Consider the following 26,665-nt stretch of genomic DNA (forward strand, 5'->3'; position numbering starts at 1 on the left):
AAAAAAAAAAAACTTTAGGCAATTATAAATAAGATTTAAAGATTGCCAAGAATATGCAATGAGTGTGAAGGTTCATACATAGTGATTGAAAATAGTACTCAAGGTGTGCCGACCATTGCCTTATACAAGGGGATAATCACCTTATCCCTGAGTAAAAATTCCTATATATCATTAACAAGACACCATGAGCTACCCTTGCAGCCTTCTTTCACTGCTCAGAAAACTTCATATCTCACTACACAATTACCCCCAGGTCCTTTTCACTCACCACCACAGAGCTGATATGTTACTCTGGGGTTACTGCTTCCCATATGTAGCACTTTACATTTCTCAATGTTAAACTTGATTGCCACCTCTAAGCCCATCTGCTCAACTCTTCTAGATCCTGTTGCAGCAGCATACTGTAATTAGTGTCCTTAACAACCCTGTCAACCTTCATTCATCTGCAAACTTGGACATTAAAGCCTGATATACCATCATCAATATCATTTATAAATACAGAAAACAATGGACCCAACACTGAACCTTGAGGGACTCCACTAATAACATTAGTCCATGAAGAGCAGTGTCCACTGATTACCACTGTCTTCTCCCACTCAACCATCCCTTTATCCATAGCAGCAATTTGCCTCCAATGCCACACTGCTCCAATTTGTGCAGCAGTATCAAAAGCCTTTCTAAGATCCAAATAAGCATTAGCAGAGGCATTTGATGCAAGAAAGCAAGCTTATGCAGCATCAGCCAAAAAAAAAAAAGAAAAGAAAACCACTTCCACTTCACCCCTCTGTTCGTTCGAAATACCTGTCCAGCTGAGCCTTAAACTTATTTAGACTATCAACTTCCACGACAAAGGATGGAAGTCTGTTCCACCAACCAACCACCCGCTGGCTAAATGCAAATTTCCGCACGTCTATCCTACATCTGTCTTTCCTCAATTTGAATTTATGCCCTCTCAGGTGATTATTCTGAGCAAGAGGAAGAATCCCAGAATCCCAACAGCATTGAGTATGTTCAAACTATTCAAGGCTTTATACACTTCTATCAGATCACCTCGCTGGTGCCAAGTCTCCAGACACTGTAATTTGCAAAACTTAAGCCTTTCTTTGTAAGAGCACCCCTTTGTTCCATTCACTAATCTTGTTGCCTTTCTCTGTACTCGTTCCAGCAGCTCTACATCCTTCTTGAAATGAGGGCTCCAGACCTGTATATAGTACCCTAGGTGTGGCCTGACCATTGCCTTATACAAGGGAATAATCACCTTATCCCTGCTAGAAAAATTCATATATATCATTGACAATACACCATGAGCTACTCTTGCAGCCCGTCTGCACTGCTCAGAGAACTTCATATCTGCCTGCACATCCCCCCCCCCGGTCCCCTTCATTCTCTACCACTGTCAGTGTTGTACCACAGAGTTGATATGTTGCTCTGGGGTTGCTGTTTCCCATATGTAGTACTTTACATTTGTCAATGTTAAACTTCATTTGCCACCTCTCAGCCCAACCTTTCCAGATCCTATTGCAGCAGCATAGTGTCAGTAGTGTCCTTGACAACCCTGTCAACCTTCGTATCTTCTGCAAACTTGGACATTAAGCTTGATATACCATCATCAGTATCATTTATAAATACAGAAAACAATAATGGACCCAACACTGGACCCAGAGGGACACCATTAATAACATTAGTCCATGATGAGCAGTGTCCATTGATTACCACTGTCTTCTCCCCCTCACCACCCCTTTATCCATAGCAGCAATTTGCCTCCAATGCCACACTGCTCCAATTTGTGTAGCAGTCTTCCATGTGCAGCAGTATCAAAAGCCTTTCTAAGATCCAAGTATATAATATCAAAGTTATTCCCTGCATCCAGTTCTTTTTATGACTGCATCATAGTATCCAATCAAATTGGTCAGGCAAGACTTCCCCTTAACAAAACCATGCTGTGTCCGAGCTATAACTGAAATCTTGTCTAAATGATCCTGCAGTGCTTCTTTAACCAGTGCCTCCATTAATTTTCCTGGAACAGAAGTTAAACTCACAGGTCTATAAATACTTGTGTCAGCCTTTGATCCACCTTTGTGAATTGGGGTCACATTTGCACATCTCCAGTCTGTGGGTACCTGCCCTGAGTCCAAGGAAGCTCTCATAATTATGGCCAAGGGTTGCTTACTTCCTTTGCTGCCTCCTTTAATATAACTGGATAGATCCCCATCCACCCCAGGTGCCTTTCTTGTCTTTATCTTCAACAATTTCTCCTCCACTTTACTCTCAGTTATTACAAGATTCTCTAGCTTACTGCCAGAGTTGAATACACCTCTGGCATTCCCCTCACTGAATAACTCCTCATATGTGAATGTCGATGCAAAATATTCATTTAGTTTGTTAGCTCCCTGAGCAGGACCATCAACAGTTCACCCATTGATATCAATGGGTGAACCTTCATCCCCTTCCTTCTAGAGAGTTTACATAAGTAAAGTACTCTTTGCTGTTTTTCTTTGCATCCTTTGCAAAGATTTCTCATAATCTGCCTTTGCCTGCCAAACCTCCTTTGTGACTTGGTTACAGACCAGCTTATATCTATCATAGGCTTCTGTGTCACGTGTTAGTTTATATGTATCCCAAGCATTTTTCTGCTCTGCCATGTGTCTCATTAGTTCATCTGACATCCATTTAGGCCTAATACTTGAACAATATTTCTTAGTTGGTATGTAAAGCCTAGTAGCTTCCAAGATAAGATCTTTGAATGCTTCCCATTCTGAATTTGCTGTTGGTAACATCATCAGTTGGTCCCACTGTATAGAATTTAAATACTGTCTCAGTCCATCAGTCGCCTTTACAAAAGCAATAACCCTTCCATTTACCCTTAATGGTAGTTACCTCTTTGAGTAAATCCCACTTCAGCACACTGATCACTGCCACCTATTGGTTCATTTATCTGCAGATTCTCAAGAGTATTACTCCCTCTAGTTGCCTCCCAAACATGCTGATATAGAAAACAATCATCCAATAAATCCACAAAAGCCTTGCTAGTTTATGAGTGACCAGCCTTCAAATTCCAGTCCATATCTGGGAGATTTTAATTTCCCATTATAAGACTCTCTGATTTACTGGCCCACTATTTCCCTGTACAGTTTCTTATTATACTCATCAGAGTAATTAGGCCTATAGCACACTCCTACTCTCAATTTTGATCTCCCAATGCTTAGGTCACACCAAACTGACTCGACACTGCACTCTCCAGCAATGTCGACTGGCTTCACTTCCTTGGATTTTATGTGTTTCTTAACTAATAGCATAATGCCACCTCCCTTCCTATCCTGTCTGTAGAGGTTGTACTCCCCAAATTACAGTTCTGCATTCCTTATATCTGTGTGACACCACATCTCTGATATCCCAACAATATCTGCCTTTGATGTTTTGAGCAATACCTCAAATTTATTTACTCAACTCCTAGCATTGGTGTACACTCAAGTATATATGCACCTGTTTCTATTCTTAGCTAACCTAACACAATCCATGTGTTTACTTGTACTGCAATGACTCCCAGCAGTCTCTGAAATATCCTGCATCTTGTTTTTCAGGCTTCTGCTCATTCCAATAGAAGCAGTGCAAGAATCTTTCACTGCCAGTAGCTACTGTTAATCTATTAGTCTGTTCCCCCCCCCAAGCTAGCAGTTTTCCGACCCACCTAACACTGCCTCGATACCATTAGCAAATATTCTTGCACCCTTTCTATTTAAGGGTATCCCATCCTTGTAGAAGCAGTGTCTCCTGCTAACAAGTACAGTCCAGCCTGAAAAAAAAATTCTACCCCTTGAGCCTTGCACAATCTTTCCAGGGCCAAATTGATCGACAAGGCTCTCATCATATACTCCTTCCTATTGTGTCTGGGCAGAATTGCAGAAACTTTCAAATTCAACCCTAATTCACGGCTTTTTTTCAACAGTGACCCGCACTTGTTAAGTAATTCTGCCCGTCTTGTACTCTTGATATCATTAGTTCCAACATGTACAACTATATCACCTTTTGTGCCCTTAAAAGATGATATCCACTCTACAACATCAACCTTTGCCCCTGGCAGACATACCCTGGTCCTGTTCCACCTATCCTTTCACCTAAATATATAATAAAGTTATTCCCTGAATCCAGTTCCTTTGTGACCACATCATAGTATCCAATTAAATTGTTCATACAAGACTTCCCCTTAACAAAACCATGCTGTGTCCAAGCTATAACTGAATTCTTGTCTAGATGATCCTGCAATGCCTCTTTACCCAGTGCCTTCCATTAATTTCCCTGGAAGTTAAACTAACAGGTCTATAATTACTTGTGTCACCCTCTGATTCTCCTTTGCAAACTGGGGTCACATTTGCACATCTCCAGTCCATGGGTACCTCCTCTGAGTCCAAGGAAGCTAAGGGTTTGCTTACTTCTTTAATATAACTGGATAGATCACATCCACCCCAGGTGTCTTTTTTACGTTTATCTTCAACTATTTCTCCCCCACTTTCCTCAGTTATTACAAAATCATCTAGCTCGCTGCCAGAGTTTAATTCACCTCTGGCATTCCCTTCCCTGAATAATTCCTCATGTGTGAATGTAGATGCAAAATACTCATTTAGTTTGTTAGCCAATTGAGCAGGATCATCAACAGTTGAACCATCAATATCCAGTGACCAATCTGATTCATCCCTTTCCTTCTAGAGTTTACATAGGTAAAGAACTCATTGCTGTTTTTCTTTGCATCCTTTGCCAAAGATTTCTCATGATCTGTCTTTGCCTACTGTAACCAAGTCCTTTGTGACTTGGTTACAGACCAGCTTATATCTATCATAGGCTTTCATGTCACCCATTAATTTATACGTATTCCATGCATTTTTCTTCTCTGCCACGTGTCTCATTAGTTCATCTGACATCCATTTAGGCCTAAACCTTGAACAGTTTAGTTGGTATATAAAGCCTAGTAACTTCCAAGATTAATTCTTGGAATGCCTCACATTTTGAATTTGCTGTTGATAACATCGTCAGTTGGTCCCACCATTTTTGCTTCCGTAAGTCACCCTTACGGAAGCAAAAACCCTTCCCTTTACTCCTGATGATAGTTACCTCTTTGAGTAAATCCCACTTCAGCACACTGATCACTGCCACCTAGTGGTTCCTTTATCTGCAGATTCTTAATGCATGAAGCATCGCTACTGATAATCAGATCAAGAGTATTACTCCCTCTAGTTGCCTCCCAAACATGCTGATGCAGAAAACAATCATCCAATAAATCCACAAAAGCCTTGCTAGTTTGTGAGTGACCAGCCCTCAAATTCCAGTCCATATCTGGGAAATTAAAATCCCTCATTATAAGACTGATTTACTGGCCCACTCTATTTCCCTGTACAGTTTCTTATTATACTCATCAGAGTCATTAGGCCTATAGCACACTCCTACTCTCAATTTTGATCTCCCAATGCTTAGGTCACACCAAACTGACTCGACACTGCACTGTCCAGCGATGTCGACTGGCTTCACTTCCTTGGATTTTATGTGTTTCTTAACTAATAGCATAATGCCTCCTCCCTTCCTATCCTGTCTATCCTTTCTGTAGAGGTTGTACACTCTAAATTCCAGTTCTGCATTCCTTATATCTGTGTGACACCACGATCCCAACAATATCTGCCTTTGATGTTTTGACGAACACCTCTAATTCATTTACCAAGCTCCTAGCATTAGTATATGCAAGTATACATGCACCCGTTCCTATTCTTAGCTACCCTAACAACCCATGTGTTTACTTGTACTGCAATGACTCCCAGCAGTCTCTGAAATACCCTGCATCTTGTTTTCCAGACTGCTGCTCATTCCAATAGAAGCAGTGCAAGAATCACTTTCACCTCTACCAATGGCTACTGTTAATCTATTAGCCCATGTATCCCCCCTAAGCTAGCAGTTTTCCGACCCACCTAACACTGCCTCGATAGCATCAGCAAATATTCTTGCACCCTTTCTATTTAAGGGTATCCCATCCCTGTAGAAGCAGTCTATGCTGTTAACAAGCACAGATCAGACTGAAAAAAAAAAAAAAAAAAAAACCTGTACCCATTGAGCCTTGCACAATCTTTCCAGGGCCAAATTGATCGACAAGGCTCTCATCATATACTCCCTCCTATCGTGTCTAGGCAGAATTGCAGACACTTTCAAGTTCAACTCTAATTCACTGCTTTTTTCAACATTGATCTGTACTTGTTAAGTAATTCCGCCAGTCTCCTATTCTTAATATCATTAGTGGCAATATGTACAACGTCATCAACCTTTGCCCCTGGCAGACGTACCCTGACAATAGAGTCAATGACAATTACTAGTTCCTGTGGGACCAGTGCATTCTGCCTTAGGGGGTTGCCACTGTGTTGTGCAAGCTACAGCGTTGACGTGGGCAGCTGAGAGCTTGATGGGACCCTCAATTTAGATCCTTCGAGGGCATCCACCCTCTCCTTCAAGCTCTCATATAGGCCCATAACAACGCCGAGTTTTTGCCCGATTTGCTCACACTCCTCACATCCCACAGACACACTCCGCTTGGCAATATGTCCCGTACCTGATTGCTACACAAGTAATGCATTTTAAAAAGCTGTGATTCAGAGGGCAACTGCCCCCTCAGTTCTCCCCTGAGCCACAGCACTCCCACTAGTTTGAGCCTTTTGCTTTGCTGTTCTGAGTCATGATTTCGATTCAATTTCAATACAAAATGATAACCCTAAACATATTCCAATGCAGTTATAACACAATATATTTTTCAGTATCGAGTATTATCTCTGAGTTTCTATATTATATAACTTCCTTATGAAGTTATGTATTAATGTTTCTTTTAGACTATGTATAAGTATAGTACGAAAGCATCAATAATACATAGCCAAATCTGAATTAACAGAACGTTAGCAAAACGGCATCGTTTTAAGTTATCTCATATTGTGAATACCTTCACGAGTTGCCATGATATTGCACTACTTTGAATAAGTAACTCTTCACCCGAAGAGTAGACTAATGTTACTTATTCTCAGAAGGATACCACCACACAGGCGGCATCATTTTGAAATATGGTATGGGATAAAGTTCTGTTATCCTCATACTATCCCTATCAGACTTAGAAAAGAGATAAAGATGTAGGAAGGTGATAGTAGGAGAAGTATAGGAAAGAAATGCCATAGAAGGAAGAAAAGGAGTTGCTCCTTCAACTCGCAATCAAAGCTCATATTCCTCGAATAGGCAACGCTTCCCCAGTAGAGACTGTTGTTACCTATTCGAGGAAACTCAGTGACCATCAGGCCCCCCCAGACGGCACCATTTGGCCCTTCTTCGGTGGGTGGGTAGATACCTGAGTGATGCAATGATGGCAAAACTATTATGAAGTATAACTCCACAATATGAGAGATGCCTGATGGTGTATGATGTGTTTAGACTAAAGCGTTTAGGGCTAAAGCCTCAAGCTATGGAAAAGTGTAGACTATGTATAAGTATAGTGCGAAAGCATCAATAATACATAGCCAAAACTATCTAGTACGTGGTACATTGCAATTGTCAGGAAGTATGTATGAAGGAAGGTTATTCCAGAAAACCAAAGTTGAATGAATAAATGAGGAAAATTAAAAGTCAGTTCTGTGAGTTTGAAGTTGGACAGTAAAAGGATGCCAACTAGTTGATTCGCATATTTAGACTGCTTTGGAATAGAGCAGGGATTATAGAAGCCAATTCGGAAGAACAGTTCCTGTCAAAGTATCTATAGAAAAGGCATGCAACAGAAACAGAATTTCCACGAGACTGTTAAAGATGAGTTGCACTCTTCTGAATGGAATCTATGAGCCTGAGAGAGGTTTTGTGGGGCACCGCCCCAGATGTGGGAAGATATTCCTTGGTAGGGCAGATTTGCAGTCAATGGAAAAAAGTCATTAATATACAAGAATAAAAGAGTGGAAGAAAGAACTGAACATTAGTGGAGAATTTAGAAGACAAAGGGCCATCTACCATCACCCACATTGAGCAGTCAGAGAGAAAACTGGATATCCATTCACAAAACAGTTGACAAACCATAAGATGGAAGATTTAGAAGACCTTTATGCCAAACACAATCAAAAGCCTTTGAAATGTCAAGAGCAATTGCTTAAGTTTCACCCAACTTTTCTATTGAATTTGTCCATAAATGAATAACATAAGCGAGTATATCAAGAGTGGATCAACGCTGATTGAATCCATACTGACGATCATTGATCAGATGGGAAGTTTCTAGATAGTTTAAGAGTTGGCTGTTAATTGATTTCTTGATTACTTTAGAAAGAGAAAGTCCAATAAGACGATAATTGGATGGAAGGATTTGTCACCCTCCTAAAAAGGAATTGGATATGAGCAAATTTCCAAGCAGAAGGGAAAACACCTGTGGAATAAGAAAGTGAAAAAAGGTGACACAGAACAGAAGTAAGTCCAGGAACACAGGTTGAGACCAAGAGCAGAAATACCACAAGGACCTGGATGTTTCTTAGCATCAAAATTGTTCAAAATCCTTTTGACATCCGTTTGACAGAAGACCACGGGAGACACTGAATGCAGTGTACTAGGCATGGTAGGAGGTAGTTTACCAAGTTCATCAATACACCAACTGTAAAAAAAAGTAGCATGCCAACAGGTCATCTTTGGCTGAAGTGGCAATAGAACTATCCGGTTTTGACAGGTGGTGGGAATTGATGGGCAAGAGTTGTTGCCAACAGCTTTGGCAAGAGACCACAATGCTCAAATGCAAGAAAATCCAAATGGTGGCATTTGAACAAGAAGTTTTGTAGTCTTAGTCTGTTGAAAATCCAGCTTCGACTGATTAGTAACTGCTTTACAATTGTTGCAAGCTTTGGTGTAGGTGGAAAATGAATCTGGAGATTTGGATACAAGCCAATTGCAATATGCAACGTTCTTTTCTTGAAAAGCCTCAGCACATTTATTGGGAAGACAAGGTTAGATAAAGGACAAGATTTTAAGGTGGAATGGGTAAAAAAGTATTTCATTTCTATAAGAATAATTTCACTGATCTGAGCAAACATTAACATCAGAAGAGTTGAAAGAGTAATCCCAGGGGCTTACAACTGGTATGGTCTTGGCACACCCAGGGTGGGTCTCTCCCCCTGTGCAGCATAAGCCTCAGTCTTCCTTGCACCATATGGCTAATAATAACTTAGGGGGAAAAAAAAATCCTGCAGATCATCCCATTTTGCATTCTTGCCAAACAAGAGGTTGAGAATGGCCACAGGATAAAGGTTCCATTGGAGAGGAGACAATCACCAAGTTGTGATCTCAGGTGCCTACAGGATCACTAACCTCAACCGTATACTTATAAGGGTTGTTTGGGAGAAAAGGATCATGCATTGTAAGGACTGTCTGGTATTCTGGTAGGTAAATGAACAATCTGTGCAAGTTCATTAGTAATCACAAAAACCTCAGTATCTTGACCAGCTGGGTCCATATAATTAGAAAACTGAAGCCAGCTGGAGTTGTGAACACTAAAATCACCAAGGAAAATTACCTCACTGTTAGGAAAGTTGGATTAGAAAAAAGTAAAGTTTCAAAGAGAGGAAGTCAAAGGGTTCAAAGTGATTAGTGGAGTTTGGAGAAAAAGAGGCAACAGATGAAATTGACAGAATATGGTAGAGATTAAGCCAGAGAAGATCGATAAGAGGAGATTCCAAAATATTAAGTCTCTGACAAGGAATATCAGAACAGACATATGTACAAGAACCAGCTTTGAAGCAAAAGGAATCTTACAGTGTATAATTCAGACAATTTCTCTTTTCCCTGTTGGATTATTGTTTTAATTTCTGCTATAAGTGTGCTCAGGCTGTTCAAGGTAAGAATGTAGAATATTCCAATTGGCTTGTATCCAAACCTCTAGCTTCATCTTCCTACTAAAGCTCACATCTGTGAAATATCTATCAATTAAAATTAGATTTTCTCAGGATAAGAGTAGAAAACTTCTTGTCCAAATGATTACCCAGCTTCTGCCCATCTACACTCCCAACTCTGTTATGATTTTATTGTATCTTCAGCAAAAGACAGCTAATTTATTAGCACCCTACTTTTCTTCTAACTAATTATCATGTTAAATAACCTTTTGCCATGCTAAACACTTAACTCCATTTAACTGCCTCCCTTGATTTTTTCAAACAAAAGGATGTTAAAAAGTTAGTTTTGACACCAAAAAACTCCAGGTACCATTTGTTCTAAAAACCTGCACTCCTGAGATTGCTCCAATTTTGTGCCACTCTTCTACACTTGTCTATTGGCAATTTTCCTTCTGCATGGAATTTTGCTCATATTAAACAAGTTCCTTAAATAAAAACAACTAAATGTATAAAATTATTGTAAATTAAGTGTAAAAACTTAATGTGCACAAAATTACAATAAAATTCATTTAAAAACTTTCAGTTACTGTTATCTTTTTATAATATCAATAAAGACTAATTTTAGCCAATTTCTTTTCTCTCACATGAAAATTGTTATTTTTGTTTCCATTTTTTGCCACACAGGTGAAAGAAGACTGCTTATACCAATACTATAAAATCCACGAAGAATGAGAAAAAAAGCAAGAAATATGAAGTTGTCACTGCGAACATGTAAGCAATCTAGTATCTATGTGATTAATATACTTTAAAAATGCACTTGCTACTTAAATTATTTTTAGCACATCTTGACACATTTATATGTAATGTGTATAGTTCAATCCTGTGCAGTGACTTGGCTAACCCCCTCCAGCTAATGGCTGAAGGGCGTTTTTCACATGGAAAATGAGCTCTTAATCTGTACATCTATAATTACATGGCACACTACAAAATGTATGCCGGTAAACATCACCTCCAATGACCATATTCACATCCCTGTTGAGTTCTTGAATATAACAAGAACAGTTTGCCTCTGTACACATTAAATGACAGATCAACATGGTTATCTCAATCAATGCTCTGAACAACTACAAAACAAGCAACTGACCAGTGCTTCACTGAACTAATCTTAGGCCAACTGTTATATCTGCACCTTGCACTATGCAAACATTTCCCATCAATCTAGCTTTCACCATAATTAACAGACCAGACACTTTTATATCGTGCTGATATGTTTTCTTTCACAACCAGCTATGCTATAGTGTTTAAATGTGGGGGGGGGGGAGACAACAAGTATTTTTTTTTTTTTTTAAACTCAACACTATTTGCATGCACAATGTCAAGTCAAACTCTTTAACAAATGGACACAGTAAAAGCTGTTATCCAAAAACTTATATAAATCAAAAGCTCTAATACCTAGTACATTCTAGAACAAGTGTCACCAATTACAGCATTTTTCTTTATATTCCATATATAAAAAGTGAAACTCACAGTTCAGATCCCATTTAAGCATATAATTAACAAAGCATCAAGTAAATGTTACAATGGCATTTTTTTTTAAATTTCCCTTCATTATAAAAAATTTATAATTCAAAAGAGAAGAAAAATGTATTCAGTATAATATATGAATGACATAATTGTCACACCAAATTAAGAAAACTTACAAAAAGTGCAAAACTAAAATAATTACAACTGGGAAGTGCCCACTACATAAAAAGTTCACCACTGATTTGATCAATCCAGATGGCTTGTGACAAATGAATAATATTTACATTTTATCTCTGAAGTTCAGCACAAGCAGGAGAAATGGCATTGAAAGAAGCATCAATATTTAGCAAAATTCATGGAGAATGGGTAAATGATTAGTTTCAATGACTGTTACAGTACTGTACAATAATTACAGCCTTATATAAAATTAGATTGATTTACTTCTTTCAATTGTCCTAGATATACTTTGCATTGGTTAAAATATGGTTTATGCTGATACATAATTAGAAGTTTTACTACCATTATCCACTGATGTTCTTCCTAGGTTGATAAGAAGAATGTATGTATGTATGCTAAATAACAAAGCTGCTGCTGTACCTGGAAATTAAATGGCAGAAGTCCATTCAACTTGACCTCTTCAAACCTTACAACTATTTTTCCTGTGGACTTGAGTGAAATGAAGTACTGTTATGACTAACCACAACAAAGCAATTTGAAAGTATAATTCTTGTTTTTTTTTTTTTTTTTTTTTTTTTTTAGGAGCATTAGCAACTAAGGCCATATTGCTCCGGGAATATGGCGGTGGTCAACCTTTCCGCATTCTCCGTATTTGGTGGTGACGGGCTCAAACCCCGGTCTAATCAAGAAGCGTGTGCTACGCACTGTTGCTCCTTCCCACCTGGCTACGGAGGCGCCTATAATTCTTGTTTAGCATTCAATAAGTTATATAGCAATTGACATAAGGAGTCCTTATGTCCTTACTCACCTCATAGTAATCCACTTAGCTAAGCTGATTACTATGAGGTGAGTGCTGAAAATTAAGATAAGCTATATATACGATCTAGTTATATAGCAATGTATTGGTACCAATTCTTGGGGATAGCCTACATACACATAGCACATGAAAATATCAATACAAAAATGTTTTCCGTTTGCTAAGTAAAAGCAATATTAGTAAATCATTAATACACACAAAATGAACAAATTAGTTATTTTCGTATTAGCAACATTACAAAGGACTTGGCTAATATCCCCTACCAAATACAGGCATACCAAGACAAGAAATATTACAAGAAAAAAAAAAGTTACCACATGAGCAAGTTTTTAATACATATACACACACATTTTTTTCTTTTTTCCTTTTAAAAACTTACAGTCTCTGGACATCCCAACAGCTAGGCATTTCTTGAAACGACAGTATTGACAACGATTACGGTTGAGCCTAATTACCAGGCACTTCCCATCTCTTAAACACCGATATTCTATTTGTTTTTGTATACTTCGTCTGAAGAAACCCTGAAATCAAAGTGTTTTATATGAAGTGACAAACTATAGGAGCTACGAACAAACTTAAGTGTACATAGTGTGAACCAATTTAAAATGAATCTTATATATTTTAATTAAAGTATATAAGGCAAATTATGGAAATTTATGACTAATGCATTAAGGGCTTATGCCTCAAGCTGCAAAAGAGACTGTATATCTTAGTGCACTTGCATCATTTATACACAGCCAATTATAGATTAGCAAATTTGCAATAGTGGCATCATTTGTTTATTTAGGAAAATTTGTGGTAATTTAAGATTAATTTCAATCTACAGACTGTCAGCAATGATCCAAATCACCTAGCATCATTGTTCTTTCTGAACTTGTTTTACCTTTTCACCCCCAACATTTACCTTCAACAAATGTTACTACTGCAACCCAGCATGTCAAAATGAAACAAACATTAGGCATTCATAATTTACACTTTTAATATGGATATTAAAAAACTGTCCATCTTAAACACTTCTTAGCACATTTACCATTTAATTTGCAAATATGTGGATTTTTTTTGCCTTCTGAATTTTTTCTCCATTGTTATTACTTTAGAAGAAATTCATAGAAGTAGGCAAGGTTCGTTAAAAACCTTGCCTACTTCTTAAAGCACAACTTTCATAAAAATGAAATAATTCATAATTCAAATTAACTTTGATGATACCAAAATTCAGTAACCTTTATGGATACTAACCTCCATTTTTATGAGATCACCAAGTTTTATGAAGGCAAAAAATCTTGCTTGACCAACACAAGCTTATTGCTATGAAGTTGTAAGAAACAATTTTGAAACAATGTTGTATGTAAGAAATAATATATACTTGAACTTGAGCACACATTTGACACTGTACCACTGCTGTATAACTGGAGTATATTGGGATTCTCAGAAAGTCTAAGACAGATTGAGGACATCCTATTTTAGCTGATGGACAGGAAACAAAGCAGTATTATAATTGGTTACTCTTCAGAATTTGCCAAGGCAAAAAGATCCCCCAAGGTTCAGGTTTTAAGGCTGTCCTAGTCTTTGATTTTCTTAAATGATACTAAGAAGGGAAAGTAGTAGTGCTGAAATTTGATATAACATATAAAAGTAGTTTGGGTGGGAGATCAACAATAAAAATCAGACTAAATTTTTTCAAAATGATTTAGATAGGTTTCATGGATAATTGGAGACATTGACAGTTATATCCAGCCAAATAAAACCTAAGAATAATTTGCGCACACGCACACACACACGAGGGGATAGGGGTTGAGGAGTATCACCAAAGTATTGAAGATTTGAGTGTTATAATATAATCAGACACTGAAACTTCACTGAACAGTAAAATAACCAAACATATCCATTTAACCCTGCAGCCATGGTGCCTGGCCTGACAGATTCCAGCAAAATATATATTGCATGGTAACTGAGTGACAGTAATGGCACCCAAAATGTAGCAAATGCTTACAGGATTCTTTCTCCTCAGACTATGCACAGGAGTGGACAAATTCTAATTGAGGAAGGACGGTTGCAGAATAGGTGTGAAAATTTGCCTTCAGCCAACTGGTAGTTGATTGCTCGAACAAGCTTTCATCTGTTGTTGTAGAGGTAGATAGTTTAAATAAATTCAAGTTAAAGAAGTAGACAATTCAAGGAAGTGTACTACTGAAGGGGATGGATAATTTTTTTTTTTTTTTGCTGCATAAGCTTGCATTCTTGCATCATTTGCCACTACTAATGTTTAAAGAAAACAACAAAAACACACTTCCATTTTTCCAGTTTAAAAGACTGTCAGGCTCTTGAAATTTTAAATACACACACGATTGTTAAAATTAAAAGTATCCCTATGTAGAGGGCTCTGGAGCAAGTTCTAAGCATTTTCTAAGCGAAATTTGGACAACAGGTACAATAAAGAATGCACTCGCCATTTATTGGAAAAAAAAAAAAAGTTACAAAATTTGTCACTGTATCACACGTAACTATCTTAATTACAATTATGCAAATAACTTACGTTATTTGCATAATCGTAAGTTATTGCCACAGTGCCTATACTCAGCTCTACTGTACTATACAAAAGCAAACAGTCTCTTCAAAATCATACAGTAAATGATTGTCTACACTATAGCAGCAATGCCAACAATGTTGCAGGAAAAGGTGTTTTTAGTGAAGCTGTACTATCACAACAGCAACAATGCAGCTGTGGCTATCAGAGAATGCCAGCATCAGAAAAGCATAAGGCATGGACCTATGACTGTTTGTGCTGCCCACAAAATGATTGCAAAATTTGAAGTGACAGGACTTCTGTGTTCAACCAGGTAGAGGTCGAAAACGAGTCGACTCCTCATGTTGAAGATGTGGCTATGGCTGTTGTGGATTTATCAAGTCAATTTGCATGTGGTAGTATAAGTGTGCCAGCTGTTTCTCATGAAGTGGACATGCCGTATTCTACTGTAAGGCTAGTAATGCACCAGGTGTTGTGGTACTATCCTTACAAGACACACATGCTACAGCAGCTAAAGCGCGGTGATGCAGATATTCATTTCACATATGCACTTCAGTTTCTGGCACCACTGACAGTGGATATCACTTGGCCATAGAATATCCTTTGGAGTGATAAAGCCCACTTCTGCTTAAATGGACAAGTGAATATGCACAACTGTCACATTTGGGCAACAGAAAACCCTCAAGTTATCCAAGAAGTCCCGTTGCATTCTCCAAAAATGAATGTGTGGATTTACAGCCACATTTTTTTGAACAGATAACACCAACTGGACCCCGCACCTGTCCCATCACACTGGACAGCGATATTATGAACTGTTGGCAAATTTCGCAATACCAGATCTGCAACAATGTGAGTGCCTTCAGGATACTCATGCAAGATGGTGCACCACTCCACATCCACCATTGTGTCCAAGGGTTTCTAAGGCAACACTTTACAGACGAACAGGGTCATCAGCCATTGTTTCCAGACATCTTGGCCACCCTGATTACCAGACCTCACCCCATGCAACTTCTGGTTGCAAGGTTTTTTGAAGAACCAGGTGTACCAGGAAGGATGTCAAACTCTGGCAAATCTGAAGGACAGCATTAGGCGTAATGTGCTGGTTATTCCAGTTAACATGTTATGTTCTGCTATAGAAAATGCTGTTCTTCAAATGGAAACTGTTGTTGACCAAAATGGAGGCCACATTTAAGTTTTTTTCCCCAATAAATGGCAAGCACATTCTTTATTGAACCTGTTGTCCAACTCTCTCTTTAGTACAATCCTTAGAACTCACTCCACAGCCCTCTACATAGGGATATTTTAATTTTAACAACCCTATATATATATATATATATATATTATTCGCTATCTAATGTACAAGTTAGTGCAATTACATCATTTCAGTTCATAGCCAACTACTTAAATAGTTATAAATTGGGATCATTAAGTATACCTCATGTTGTGAATACCTTCACAATGAGTTACCATGATATTGCACTACCTTAAATAAGTAATACTTCACCACAGGAGAAGACTATTGTTACTTATTCTCAGTGGATACTATCACCCATACGGCACCGTTTCAGAGTTTATTAGCTCTTCATTTATAACTATTTAAGTAGTTGGCTATGTACTGAAATGATGCAGTTGCACTAACTTGTACATTAGTTAAACTCTTTACATAACCCGAGGCTTTAGCCCTAAACTATATCGTCACTATCTAATATTAATCACTATTACTGATGTTCTTCTGTTGACTGGAAATTTTATCGATAGTTTTGCTGATGGTAGCACATTGCATTCCATCTTCCAGTTTGACAAACCGTATCATTATTATTATTAGCTATATGGTGCAAGGAAGCCTGAAGCTTATGCTGCACCAGCCAAAAAAAATTCTGAATTATTCAGAGAGAGAGAGAGAGAGAGAGAGAGAGAGAAGTAGAAGGGAATCATGATGATATCCAGCTCAGGACCCTGGGTGTGCCAAGCCCATACTCACCACAGACGAGCCCCTGGGGTCAATGAACAAATAGCTTCAACTTCTCAAATATCCACTTCCAATTCCTTAAATGGTTGATCTCTAGGTAATTCTCCAGCAGGGCAAAGATAACTTAGTTGATTTCAATCTTTCTAAAAGTCAGTCCTGTCTTATATCTCGTAAAAAGAAATTCTTCTGCTTCTTTTCGATGACACCGATTTCTAGGCAAGATGATATATTTCTACTAGGATTACCATGAATTCTAATATCTCTTGGCATAAGCTCATAAATATTGCTTCCTATGCATCTAAAAAAATTGGGGTTTCTCTTTCACTCTCGTCTCTGCATTACTTTTATACCAAAGAGCTGTTCATTCTGTGTAAATTGCAAATCCATCCTACCATGGAATATTGTTCTCACATCTTCCAGATCCCATTCAAAAGAGGGATTAGGTTAATGACTTGTCTCTAACAGAATCTCTCCATTCCCTGTCTCAGACAGGGTTTCTGCTGCATGACTTTTCTATACTTTCACAGGCACTGCTCTTCTGAGCTTCTATAATTCCCACTGTCTCTCCTAAAGCAGTCCAAACGTGTACACAACCAATCAACATCCTTTTACTGTCCAATTTCAAATTCACCGAACCAACTTTTCTTCTTCCTCATTTATTCATTCTACTTCAGTTTTCTGGAACAACCTTCCTTCATACACATTTCCTGAAAATTACAATCTGCAGATATTTAAGTCTAATGTCAACAAATAATTCTCAACCTTCAACACAATGCATGGTAGTATGTACTACAGGTTCTAATACCTCTCGTGCTAAGGGTTTATTTAAAAAAAAATAAAAAAACATGACATTGAAAGCCACGGCAGTCCTTTGCCATAACACCTGACTCAATTCCAGTCTTGTGCACACTGCTGAGATGAACTGAGGCCATATGTTTGCAAAATGAATTAGGAAATTTTTCAGAGATTTAGATCTTTTCACAGATAAATTGTTTTTCTGTTAAGTTAAGCTATTCTTGATGCACTGATGTAAATGAGATAAGTTGTGGAGGGAGCTTGTTGTATGAACTGAATTTTTGGATATATGAATACATCGGCAAAAATATACCTAGCTCTGATAACGTGTGTATACACTGTCCTTTGCATGTACACTACTCAAACATCCTCCAGTCATGAGCTGGGAGAGTAGGGGCAGCAAAATTATACAGTAGCTGATTCAGATATTTCTTGTAGTCAATAGGTTAGGCTTAGTGGACTGGAGGATGTTTGAATAGTGTAATTCTAAAACTATACCCTTTATATAGGTAAAGAATACTGGATCTCGTCATGTTACCTATTATAACCTCAATATATGGGAAAACTGTATGGTTGAAGAGATGTTGATATGCTAGATCTTTGTCTTAAACACTACTTTATGCTAAGAATCTCCAGGTCCTAATGACATTTATCCATTTGTCTTTAAAACATGTGCTCCAGTGTTAATTTTTTTTTTCTGTTATATTTAATATTATTACAGAAATTACACCTTGAAATCTGCCAGAAATACTGCCCACACCAACTAGTTAAATTTATTTAACTGTTCTCCACTTAATGTGAATTCACCTGGCACTGTTTTTACGGCTCCAATTAAGAGCTGTCAGGTGGGGGTGCTACACTCTAGATACAATCAAACCAGTAATATTTACATATCTCCAGTCTCTGGGGACTGGAAGGATTACAATATCAAAGCTTGGTGAAAACTATTATAATAACAGGAACAAAAGTATGCTCTTATCAAGCAAGGCTTCAATTTCACAGTTGCAGTATGTGTGGGAATTTGCTTTTAGCCAGAGGGTAATTGATTGTTGGAACAAAACTTCCATCTGTTGTCGTGAAGTGAGCAGTTTAAATAAATTTAAGGTAGAATTATACAAAATATTACAGATGTGGAAAGTGTTTTTTTGGCTGATGTTATAAAAAAAAAAAACACTTTACTTCAGTTGCCACTATTAATAGTAATAGCAAAATGATTTCTTTTTAATGAAATGAAAGGTCTTCTTAGTAATAGAAGAGAAGGTAAACACACACACTATATATCCATCCATTCTGCACCCTGTTTACATTTATAGGCTGGTACAAAAAAAAAAAAAGTTGAGCTAATAAAGAAAGGTTAAAATAAGCAGGGAACCACTGCATAAACTGAAGAAAGTGGTCAACATATAAGATAAACAGATAGCCAAGTTAGAGTTGGTCATGTATAAATTAATGATTTTGCTAGTTCTATAAAACTGGTCAACCTTGGCAGATGTCTAATGGATACTCAAATTCACAGGTGTTACTGTATTTCTGCAAAACTGAAATTAGTGTGCAAATTTCTTGAAAAAATAGCATCTGGTATTAAAGTCATTAGATGTTCAGTTACTATTCACGAGGTTTTTTATTATTTTTACTGTTAAAGTATTGTTAGGCAAGAATTTTTCCAATCCCTTTCTCTAAGAGGCTACAGTTTCGCCATATCTGTTATAGACTATACTTCTCAGCAGGTCTCCTAAAATTTATAATCATCCCACAAGATTCTTTTCAGTTTATCACTTCTTTAGTCATCCATTTTAGCTTAAGCCTTGCAAGAAGACTCTTTAAAGTAATTATACAGCAGATTTCCTATTTATCACTTTCTTTTTTCTTGAATTACTAACTATTCCTTCTGAATACAACTCATATTACATCTAAAGCCATCAACATTCCCTTGAAAAAAAAATTAATCTTTCCTTTGTTGTTATTTGTTTTTTTTTTTAGGAGCATTAGCAACTAAGGCCATATTGCTCCGGGATATGCGGTGATCATTCCCTGACCTTTCCGCATCCTCCGTATTTGGTGGCGACGGTCTCAAACCCGGTCTAATCAAGAAGCATGTGCTACGCACTGCTGCTCCTTCCCTGGCTACGGAGGCGCCATCTTTCCTTTAACCAACATAATTTACTTAGTTATATCCTGTATTAGTACAATAAATTTATATTATAACACCAAAGACCACTATAACAAAGACCAAGGTTAGACCAGCAAGTTTGGTTCTAGTACTGTACAATGATTTTGTCATATGAAACACCAGCGTTTCATATGACAAAACTGAGGCAGTGTTAGGTGGGTCGGTGAATCCCCCGACCTTTTAGTCGGAATCCCTCCAAGCTGCTAGCTTGGGGGGATTCACAGACTAAAAGGTTAAAAGTAGCCGCAGGCAGAAGTGAAGGTGATTCTTGCACAACTTGTATTAGAATAAGTAGCGACCTGGAGTGAAGGGTGATGGGGGTTTCATGGACTGATGGCATTCATTGTGAAACATGTGGGTATATGGGATGTGTTAGGGTAACTAATCATAAGGATAGGTACATGTATACCAATGCTAGAAGTATAGTAAATAAACTTGATGAATTTGAAATGTTAGTCAAGACATAAAATGCAGATATTGTTGGGATAGCAGAGGTGTTGTGTCACACAGATATAAGGATGCAGAACTGGAATTTAGGGAGTACAATGTGTACAGAAAGGATAGACAGGATAGGAAGGGAGGAGGTGTTATGCTGTTAATAAAGAAAAATATAAAATCAAAAGAAGTGCATCCAGTTGATATAGATGAACAGTGCACTGTTGAGTCAGTTTGGTGTGACATAAGCACAGCGAAAGCAAAAATTAGAGTAGGAGTGTGTTATAGGCCTAATGACTCGAATGAGTACAATGAACAATTGTACAGAGAAATACAGCAGGCTAGTAAATCAGAATGTCTTATAATGGGGGATTTTAACTTCCCAGATATTGACTGAAACTTGTGGGTTGGTCACTCACACACTAGCAAGACTTTGGTGGATTTATTGGATGATTGTTTTCTGCAGCAGCATGTTCAAGAGGCAACCAGAGAAGGTAATACTCTTGATCTGGTTATCAGCAGTGATCATTTGGGTATTAAGAATTTGCGGATAAAGGAACCACTAGGTGACAGTGATCAGCGTACTGATGAGGAATTTACTTAAAGATATAATTACCATCAGGGGTTAAGGAAAGGGTTTTTGCTTCCGTAAAGGTGAGTACAGTGGTCTCAGACAGTTTTTAAATTCTGTACAGTGGGATCAACTGATGATGTTACCAACAGTAAATTCTAAGTGGGAAGCATTCAAGGAATTAATCGTGGATGCTACTAAAAGTTTCATACCTATTAAGAAATATTGTTCAAGGTTTAGGCCTAAATGGTTATCAAATGAACTAATGAGACTTGTGACTGAGAAGAAAAATGCATGGGATGCATATAAATTATTAAGTAACGCAGACGCTTATGGCAGATATAAGCTAGTCTGTAATCAGGTAACAAAGGACATTAAGCAGGCAAAGGCAGATTATGAGAAATCTTTGGCAAAAGATGCTAAGAAAAACAGTAAGGATTTCTTTACTTATATAAAAACTCTAAAAGGAAGGGGATGAATCTGATTGGTCCACTTGATATCGATGGTTCGACTGTTGATGATCCTGCTCAGACGGCAAACAAACCGAATGAGTATTTTTGCATCTACATTCACACATGAGTTATTAAGGTTTGAAAATGGCAGAAGGTTATCAAATTGTAGCAGGGTGCTTAATGATTTTGTAATAACTGAGAGCAAAGTGGAGGAGAAATTGTTGAAGTTAAACATAAGAAAGGCACCTGGGATGGATGGGATCTATCCGGTTATATTAAAGGAGGCAGCAAAGCAACTAAGCAAACCCTCAGCCATAATTATGAGACCATCCTTGGACTCAGGGGAGGTCCCCACGGACTGGAGATGTGCAAATGTATCCCCAATTCACAAAGGGGATCGAAGGGTGACAAGTAATTACAGACCGAATAAGTTAGTTAGTTTAACTTCTGTTCCAGGTAAAATAATGGAGTCACTGGTTAAAGATGCATTGCAAGATCATCTAGATAAGACTGCGCAATAATTCAGAGAGCATGAGTTTAAGGGAAAGTCTTGTCTGACAAATTTCATAGGATATTATGATGTGGTTACAAAAGAACTGAATGCAAAAAATAAACTTGATATCATATATTTGGATTTCAGGAAAGCTTTTGACACTGTTGCGAATGGAAGACTATTGTACAAATTGGAGCAGAAAGGTATTAAGGGTAAGCTGCTACAATGGATAAAAGGATGGTGAGTGGGAGAAGACAGAGGGTGGTAATTAATGGGTGCTGCTCTTCGGGGACTAATGTTATTAGTGGAGTCCCACAGGGTTTGGTGTTGGGTTCGCTGTTGTTTTGTATATTTATCAATGATATTGATGAAGGTATATCAGACTTAGTGTCGAAGTTTGCAGATGATACAAGGTTGGCAGGGTTGTTAATGACAGTAATGGCAGTGTGCTACTGCAACAGGATCTAGATAATTTGGGCAGATGGGCTAAGAAGTGGCAACTGAAGTTTAACCTTGACAAATGCAAAGTACTGCATATGGGTAGAAGTAACCTCAAACGTACCAACTGTGTGGTACTACACTTAAGGTGGTAGAAAATGAAAAAGACCTGGGAGTAATTGTGCAGTCAAATAAAAAGTTTTCTGAGCAATGCAGATGGGCTGCCAGGGCAGGTCATGGGGTTTTGTCAATGATATATAGGAATTTTGCTAGCAGGGAAAAGGAGGTGATGTCCCTCTGTATAAGGCAATGGTCAGGCCATGCCTTGAGTACTGCATACAGGCCTGGAGACCTCATTTTAGGAAGGATGTAGATTTACTTGAGCATGTACAGAGAAGGGCAACAAGATTGGTGAGAGGAATGATGGGATCCTCTTACCAAGAGAGGCTTAAGTTCTGCAAATTGCAGTGGCTGGAGACTAAGCACCTGCGTGGTGATCTAATTGAGGTGTATAAGGCCTTGAATGGGTTGAGCACGCTGAAATCTGATGGGATCCTTCCACTTGTTCAGATTACGAATGTAAGAGGACATAAATTAAAATTAAGAAAACACAGATATAGAACAGACGTGTAGAAATTTGCCTTTAGCCAGCGGGTGGTTAATTGCTGGAACAAACTTCCATCTGTCGTTGTGGAAGTTGATAGGTTAAATAAATTTGAAGAACTGGACAGGCATTTGGAGGGAATGGTGCGATTTTTTTTTTTTTTTTTTTTTTTTTTTGGCTGATGCTGCATAAGCTCATACACTTGCTTTCTTGCATCACATGTCACTACTACTACTACCACCAACGACTTTTAGTCAATTACCCAAATTTGCTGTTGGCCCCAGCAGAAATAGCCACCAAGGCAAGTCCACCCCTGGTGGGACCCCTTTGGAAATTATTTTAATAACACTATCATTCCTAAAATTAATTAGGAATTTTTCCACCAGTGAAAATGGCTTTTAAACATTTTTTTTTTTATTGATGCCAATGTTGAAAACATTTACTGTATCTAGAGCTGCCGCAAGTGGATAGGTGAGGTAAGCATCGCTTACAGGTTCAAGAAGGTGCTGAAATTTTTCGATATTGTTTTTGATTGGTTAACTCTTATCAGTATTCAGGGTGACAAATTTTATTTTGCTTACTGGCAGCACATAGGAATGCAGTGCTGCTGACTATATCTGTAAGTTTAGTGAATGAACAAATCAAATTAAAAAAAACTAAGGAATGTGCACACATTGATAAGTGGCTAGACATTGTAAAGGGTGGACTGCTTCATGTTAAGTACTATATGAAATAAAGAAATTTTACTTAACAATTATGATGAAGTAAACTGCATCATAAAGATTATATTTGGGTTAATTTCTTCTTAAGACATATATTTAAATATATAAAAAGCAATATAAGCAGGAAAGTTTTAAAGTAGAGCACTACAGATGCTGAAAACTGTATTGGACTTCATAGGATTGACCAAGGATCATAAAAAAAAAAACTAAAAGCAACAGTACAACACAGCATTATGAATAGGCACCTACTGTATACCAATTGTTCTGTTAATGGTTTCTGTATTAAGATTCATAATACCAAATGGAACATCACTAAAAAAAAAACAAGATAAATATTTTGCCTCCCTCCTCTTGTGAAATCCCAGAAGGTTGTTTCAAGAAGTAATCATATAATCAATTCAGAAATATTCTAACAGTTGAGCAACCTAATCAAAGTTCTGTATTAAAAATTAGTCCACCCACATAATGTTGCTTGCACAAAGTAATCAAATTCACACAATTTCCATCTCAAGAAAACATCAGCCAAACCATATGGAATGTTAAAAGAGGCTTATAATGAATCTATGTTTCCGTATAAAACATCTTGCAGGTGGTTCAGAAAGTTTAAAGATGGACATTATTCAATCACAAGAATCAACAGTCCTGGTGCTCCAACCACTGCTGTCACCACAGAAACCATAAACAATCATGAGATTGTTTATGAATCTGTAATCATGAGAGAAGATCATTGTATAACAGAAGGCAAGTGGCAGAGAAATTGAGCAGCAGGAAGTACATATGGTATTCTCCATGACCATTATACATGCACATGACATGTTTGTGCATGATGGGCTCCAAGACTACTCTCACCTAATCAACAGCAAGTTCACATTGAGGTTTGTCAGGAGCTGCAACAGATGGTTACCAAAGATGGTGAGATTATGCACAAGGTGATAATGGTGGATGAGACATAGATTTATCATTTCGACCCAGTGAGTCTACATCATTGCCAACACCAAAAAAAAGCAAACTTTGTGCTTCTGTAGGAATAGTTATGGTCATTTTTTTTTCACATTCAAGGAATGATTTATTAGCAAATTGTTCCTTGTCAACTTTTATGGGACCTTACTACAGAACTGTACTGCACACTTTTCAGGATCACATTAGTTGCAAACGACCACAGCAGCATGCAGGTGGATGAATGTTGCATCACAACAATGTGAAACCTCTCATTCATCATACTGTCAGAATTTAGCCAGCATTAATATCAAATGTGTTCCAGTTAAATTGTAGTATCTAAAAACTAAGTATCTGACTGGTGACCTAACTATAATTACTGCAGTTAATTCTTAACTGTTAACCTGTTTGTATTTGATTCCTCCGTCTAAATACAGAGTGGACACGCTCATAAGCAATGACATTACCAATTAAAACAGACAAAGTGAACAAACAAAGTGGGAACTTTTCTCAGAGTTTTTCTGTGTAATTAGGTTAATGTAATGTAGGTTTTATCAATTCCTGAATACAATACTTTTTTAATTTAAGTAGTTTCCCTTCCTGCACTCAGGGATGAAAGGCAAACTGACAGGTTAAAAGAAATTAGTATGTATGGTATTATGCAGAATGAGGATTATTTTTTGCTAATATATAATTATATACTTATGCTGCTTACTTCTCATGGAAATAAGTAGCACAAGCACTGAAAGAAAAACACTTATCAATTTCTGAACCAAATATTGAATTTTTTTGCAACCGATTATCAAGTGCACAGCTCATGTTTTTCAGCCACAAGTTCCATGGAGGATATCCATATATTTAAATTGAGTCATACCAAGCCATGAGATATCAGCAAAACACCACGTTTGACCAAAAGACATTTAATGATAAGCAGGATGCGAATTAGAAATCTGATACTTATTCATTCTATATCTGCTGGCCTTTTGTTTATTGGCGGCATACAAGCAGATGCTGCATTTTGCTTCCTCCCTTGACATAGTTGGCTATATTTCATTTACTCTAGATTTTTTCCCCCCCACATGTAGCTTCAACATGTAGTTTCTCTTCCACTTTCCTCTTGGTTACTACAAAATCATTTATATCCCTGTTAAAATTTAGACTTCTGGAATATCCATTTTAAAAATTCCAGCATATGACTGCAAATGAAATACCTATTCAGTTTGTGAGAAACATAAGCAGGATCTTCAATAGTCACACCAGTCTAGTGACCAATGTTTCATCCCCTTCTATTGTTTACATACATAAACATGTCTTTGCTGCTTTACTTTGCATTTTTGCCAGGGACATCTTGTAATCTGCCAAGCTTTCCTAACTTCCTTTTTGACTTGATCACAGAATTTATTATCTACTGTAGGCTTCTATCATCTGATGCTTCATATGCATCCCATGTCTTTTTCTTCAAAATTTTATTTATTATTTAGTATTGGTGTTTTGTACAAAACATCAATAATAATAATAATGATAGCAACAAAAATCAATAATAAAAAAAAAAGTAAGATGTGAATTTCTTGGATTTGGGTGTAAATGCACATTTACATCTACCTCTCTACTAGTTCTACCACTGATTTACTTCTCTGATGAAAATATATAGAAAAAATGAAATCAATGCATTCAATAATTTTAAATGGTCACTCAAGCCTTCCCCCACTTCGAACCGGTCTGTTGGTTCCTCTAAGACCACAAGTACAATTCCAAAGCCCTTTCTCTCCCCACACCACAGAAATCATATACATGAATATGTATATATTATATTATACATGAAGGAAAGTATTACTCAAAAAGAATAGTCAACAGCAAATTTTCAGTATGTATTTAATTGGTCCCTGGGGAGGTTTTTGATACAGAGTTGTAGTCCCAATTCACATATTAGAGGAACACTGCAATAAATCTGAAGCAGCAGCTATTTTTTTCAAAATTTCAGGACTTGTGTAATATTCTTAGAGATGTTTTTATTAAATTTCTTTTTAATAGTTTAACCCATATCCCAAATGCATCCAATTCCCCACAAAGCACTGCTACACAAATCCACCCCACCCCAGCCATCTCTGTGGCTACCCATCTGGTGAGGAGTTTTCAGAAATTCTTTTTGAATGCAGAATGGAAGTTTTTAATTAA

The 26,665-nt window shown here is 37.5% G+C and overlaps 1 protein-coding gene across 2 annotated transcripts in view; it reads right to left on the reverse strand.

Annotated features, from left to right (window-relative positions):
* The window catches only part of LOC150077282 (ecdysone-induced protein 78C-like), a 496,295-nt gene that overhangs the window by 70,838 nt on the left and 398,792 nt on the right, over positions 1-26,665 (reverse strand). For both annotated transcript variants that reach the window (XM_090386083.1, XM_090386082.1), the window contains exon 3: positions 12,761-12,902. In XM_090386083.1, the coding sequence (XP_090242209.1) occupies positions 12,761-12,902 (142 nt within the window). The remainder of the gene's footprint in view (positions 1-12,760; positions 12,903-26,665) is intronic.

Source organism: Mastigoproctus giganteus, chromosome 12, assembly GCF_048544385.1.
Source record: "Mastigoproctus giganteus isolate SK-2022 chromosome 12, ASM4854438v1, whole genome shotgun sequence".
Taxonomy (NCBI): Eukaryota; Metazoa; Arthropoda; class Arachnida; order Uropygi; family Thelyphonidae; genus Mastigoproctus; species Mastigoproctus giganteus.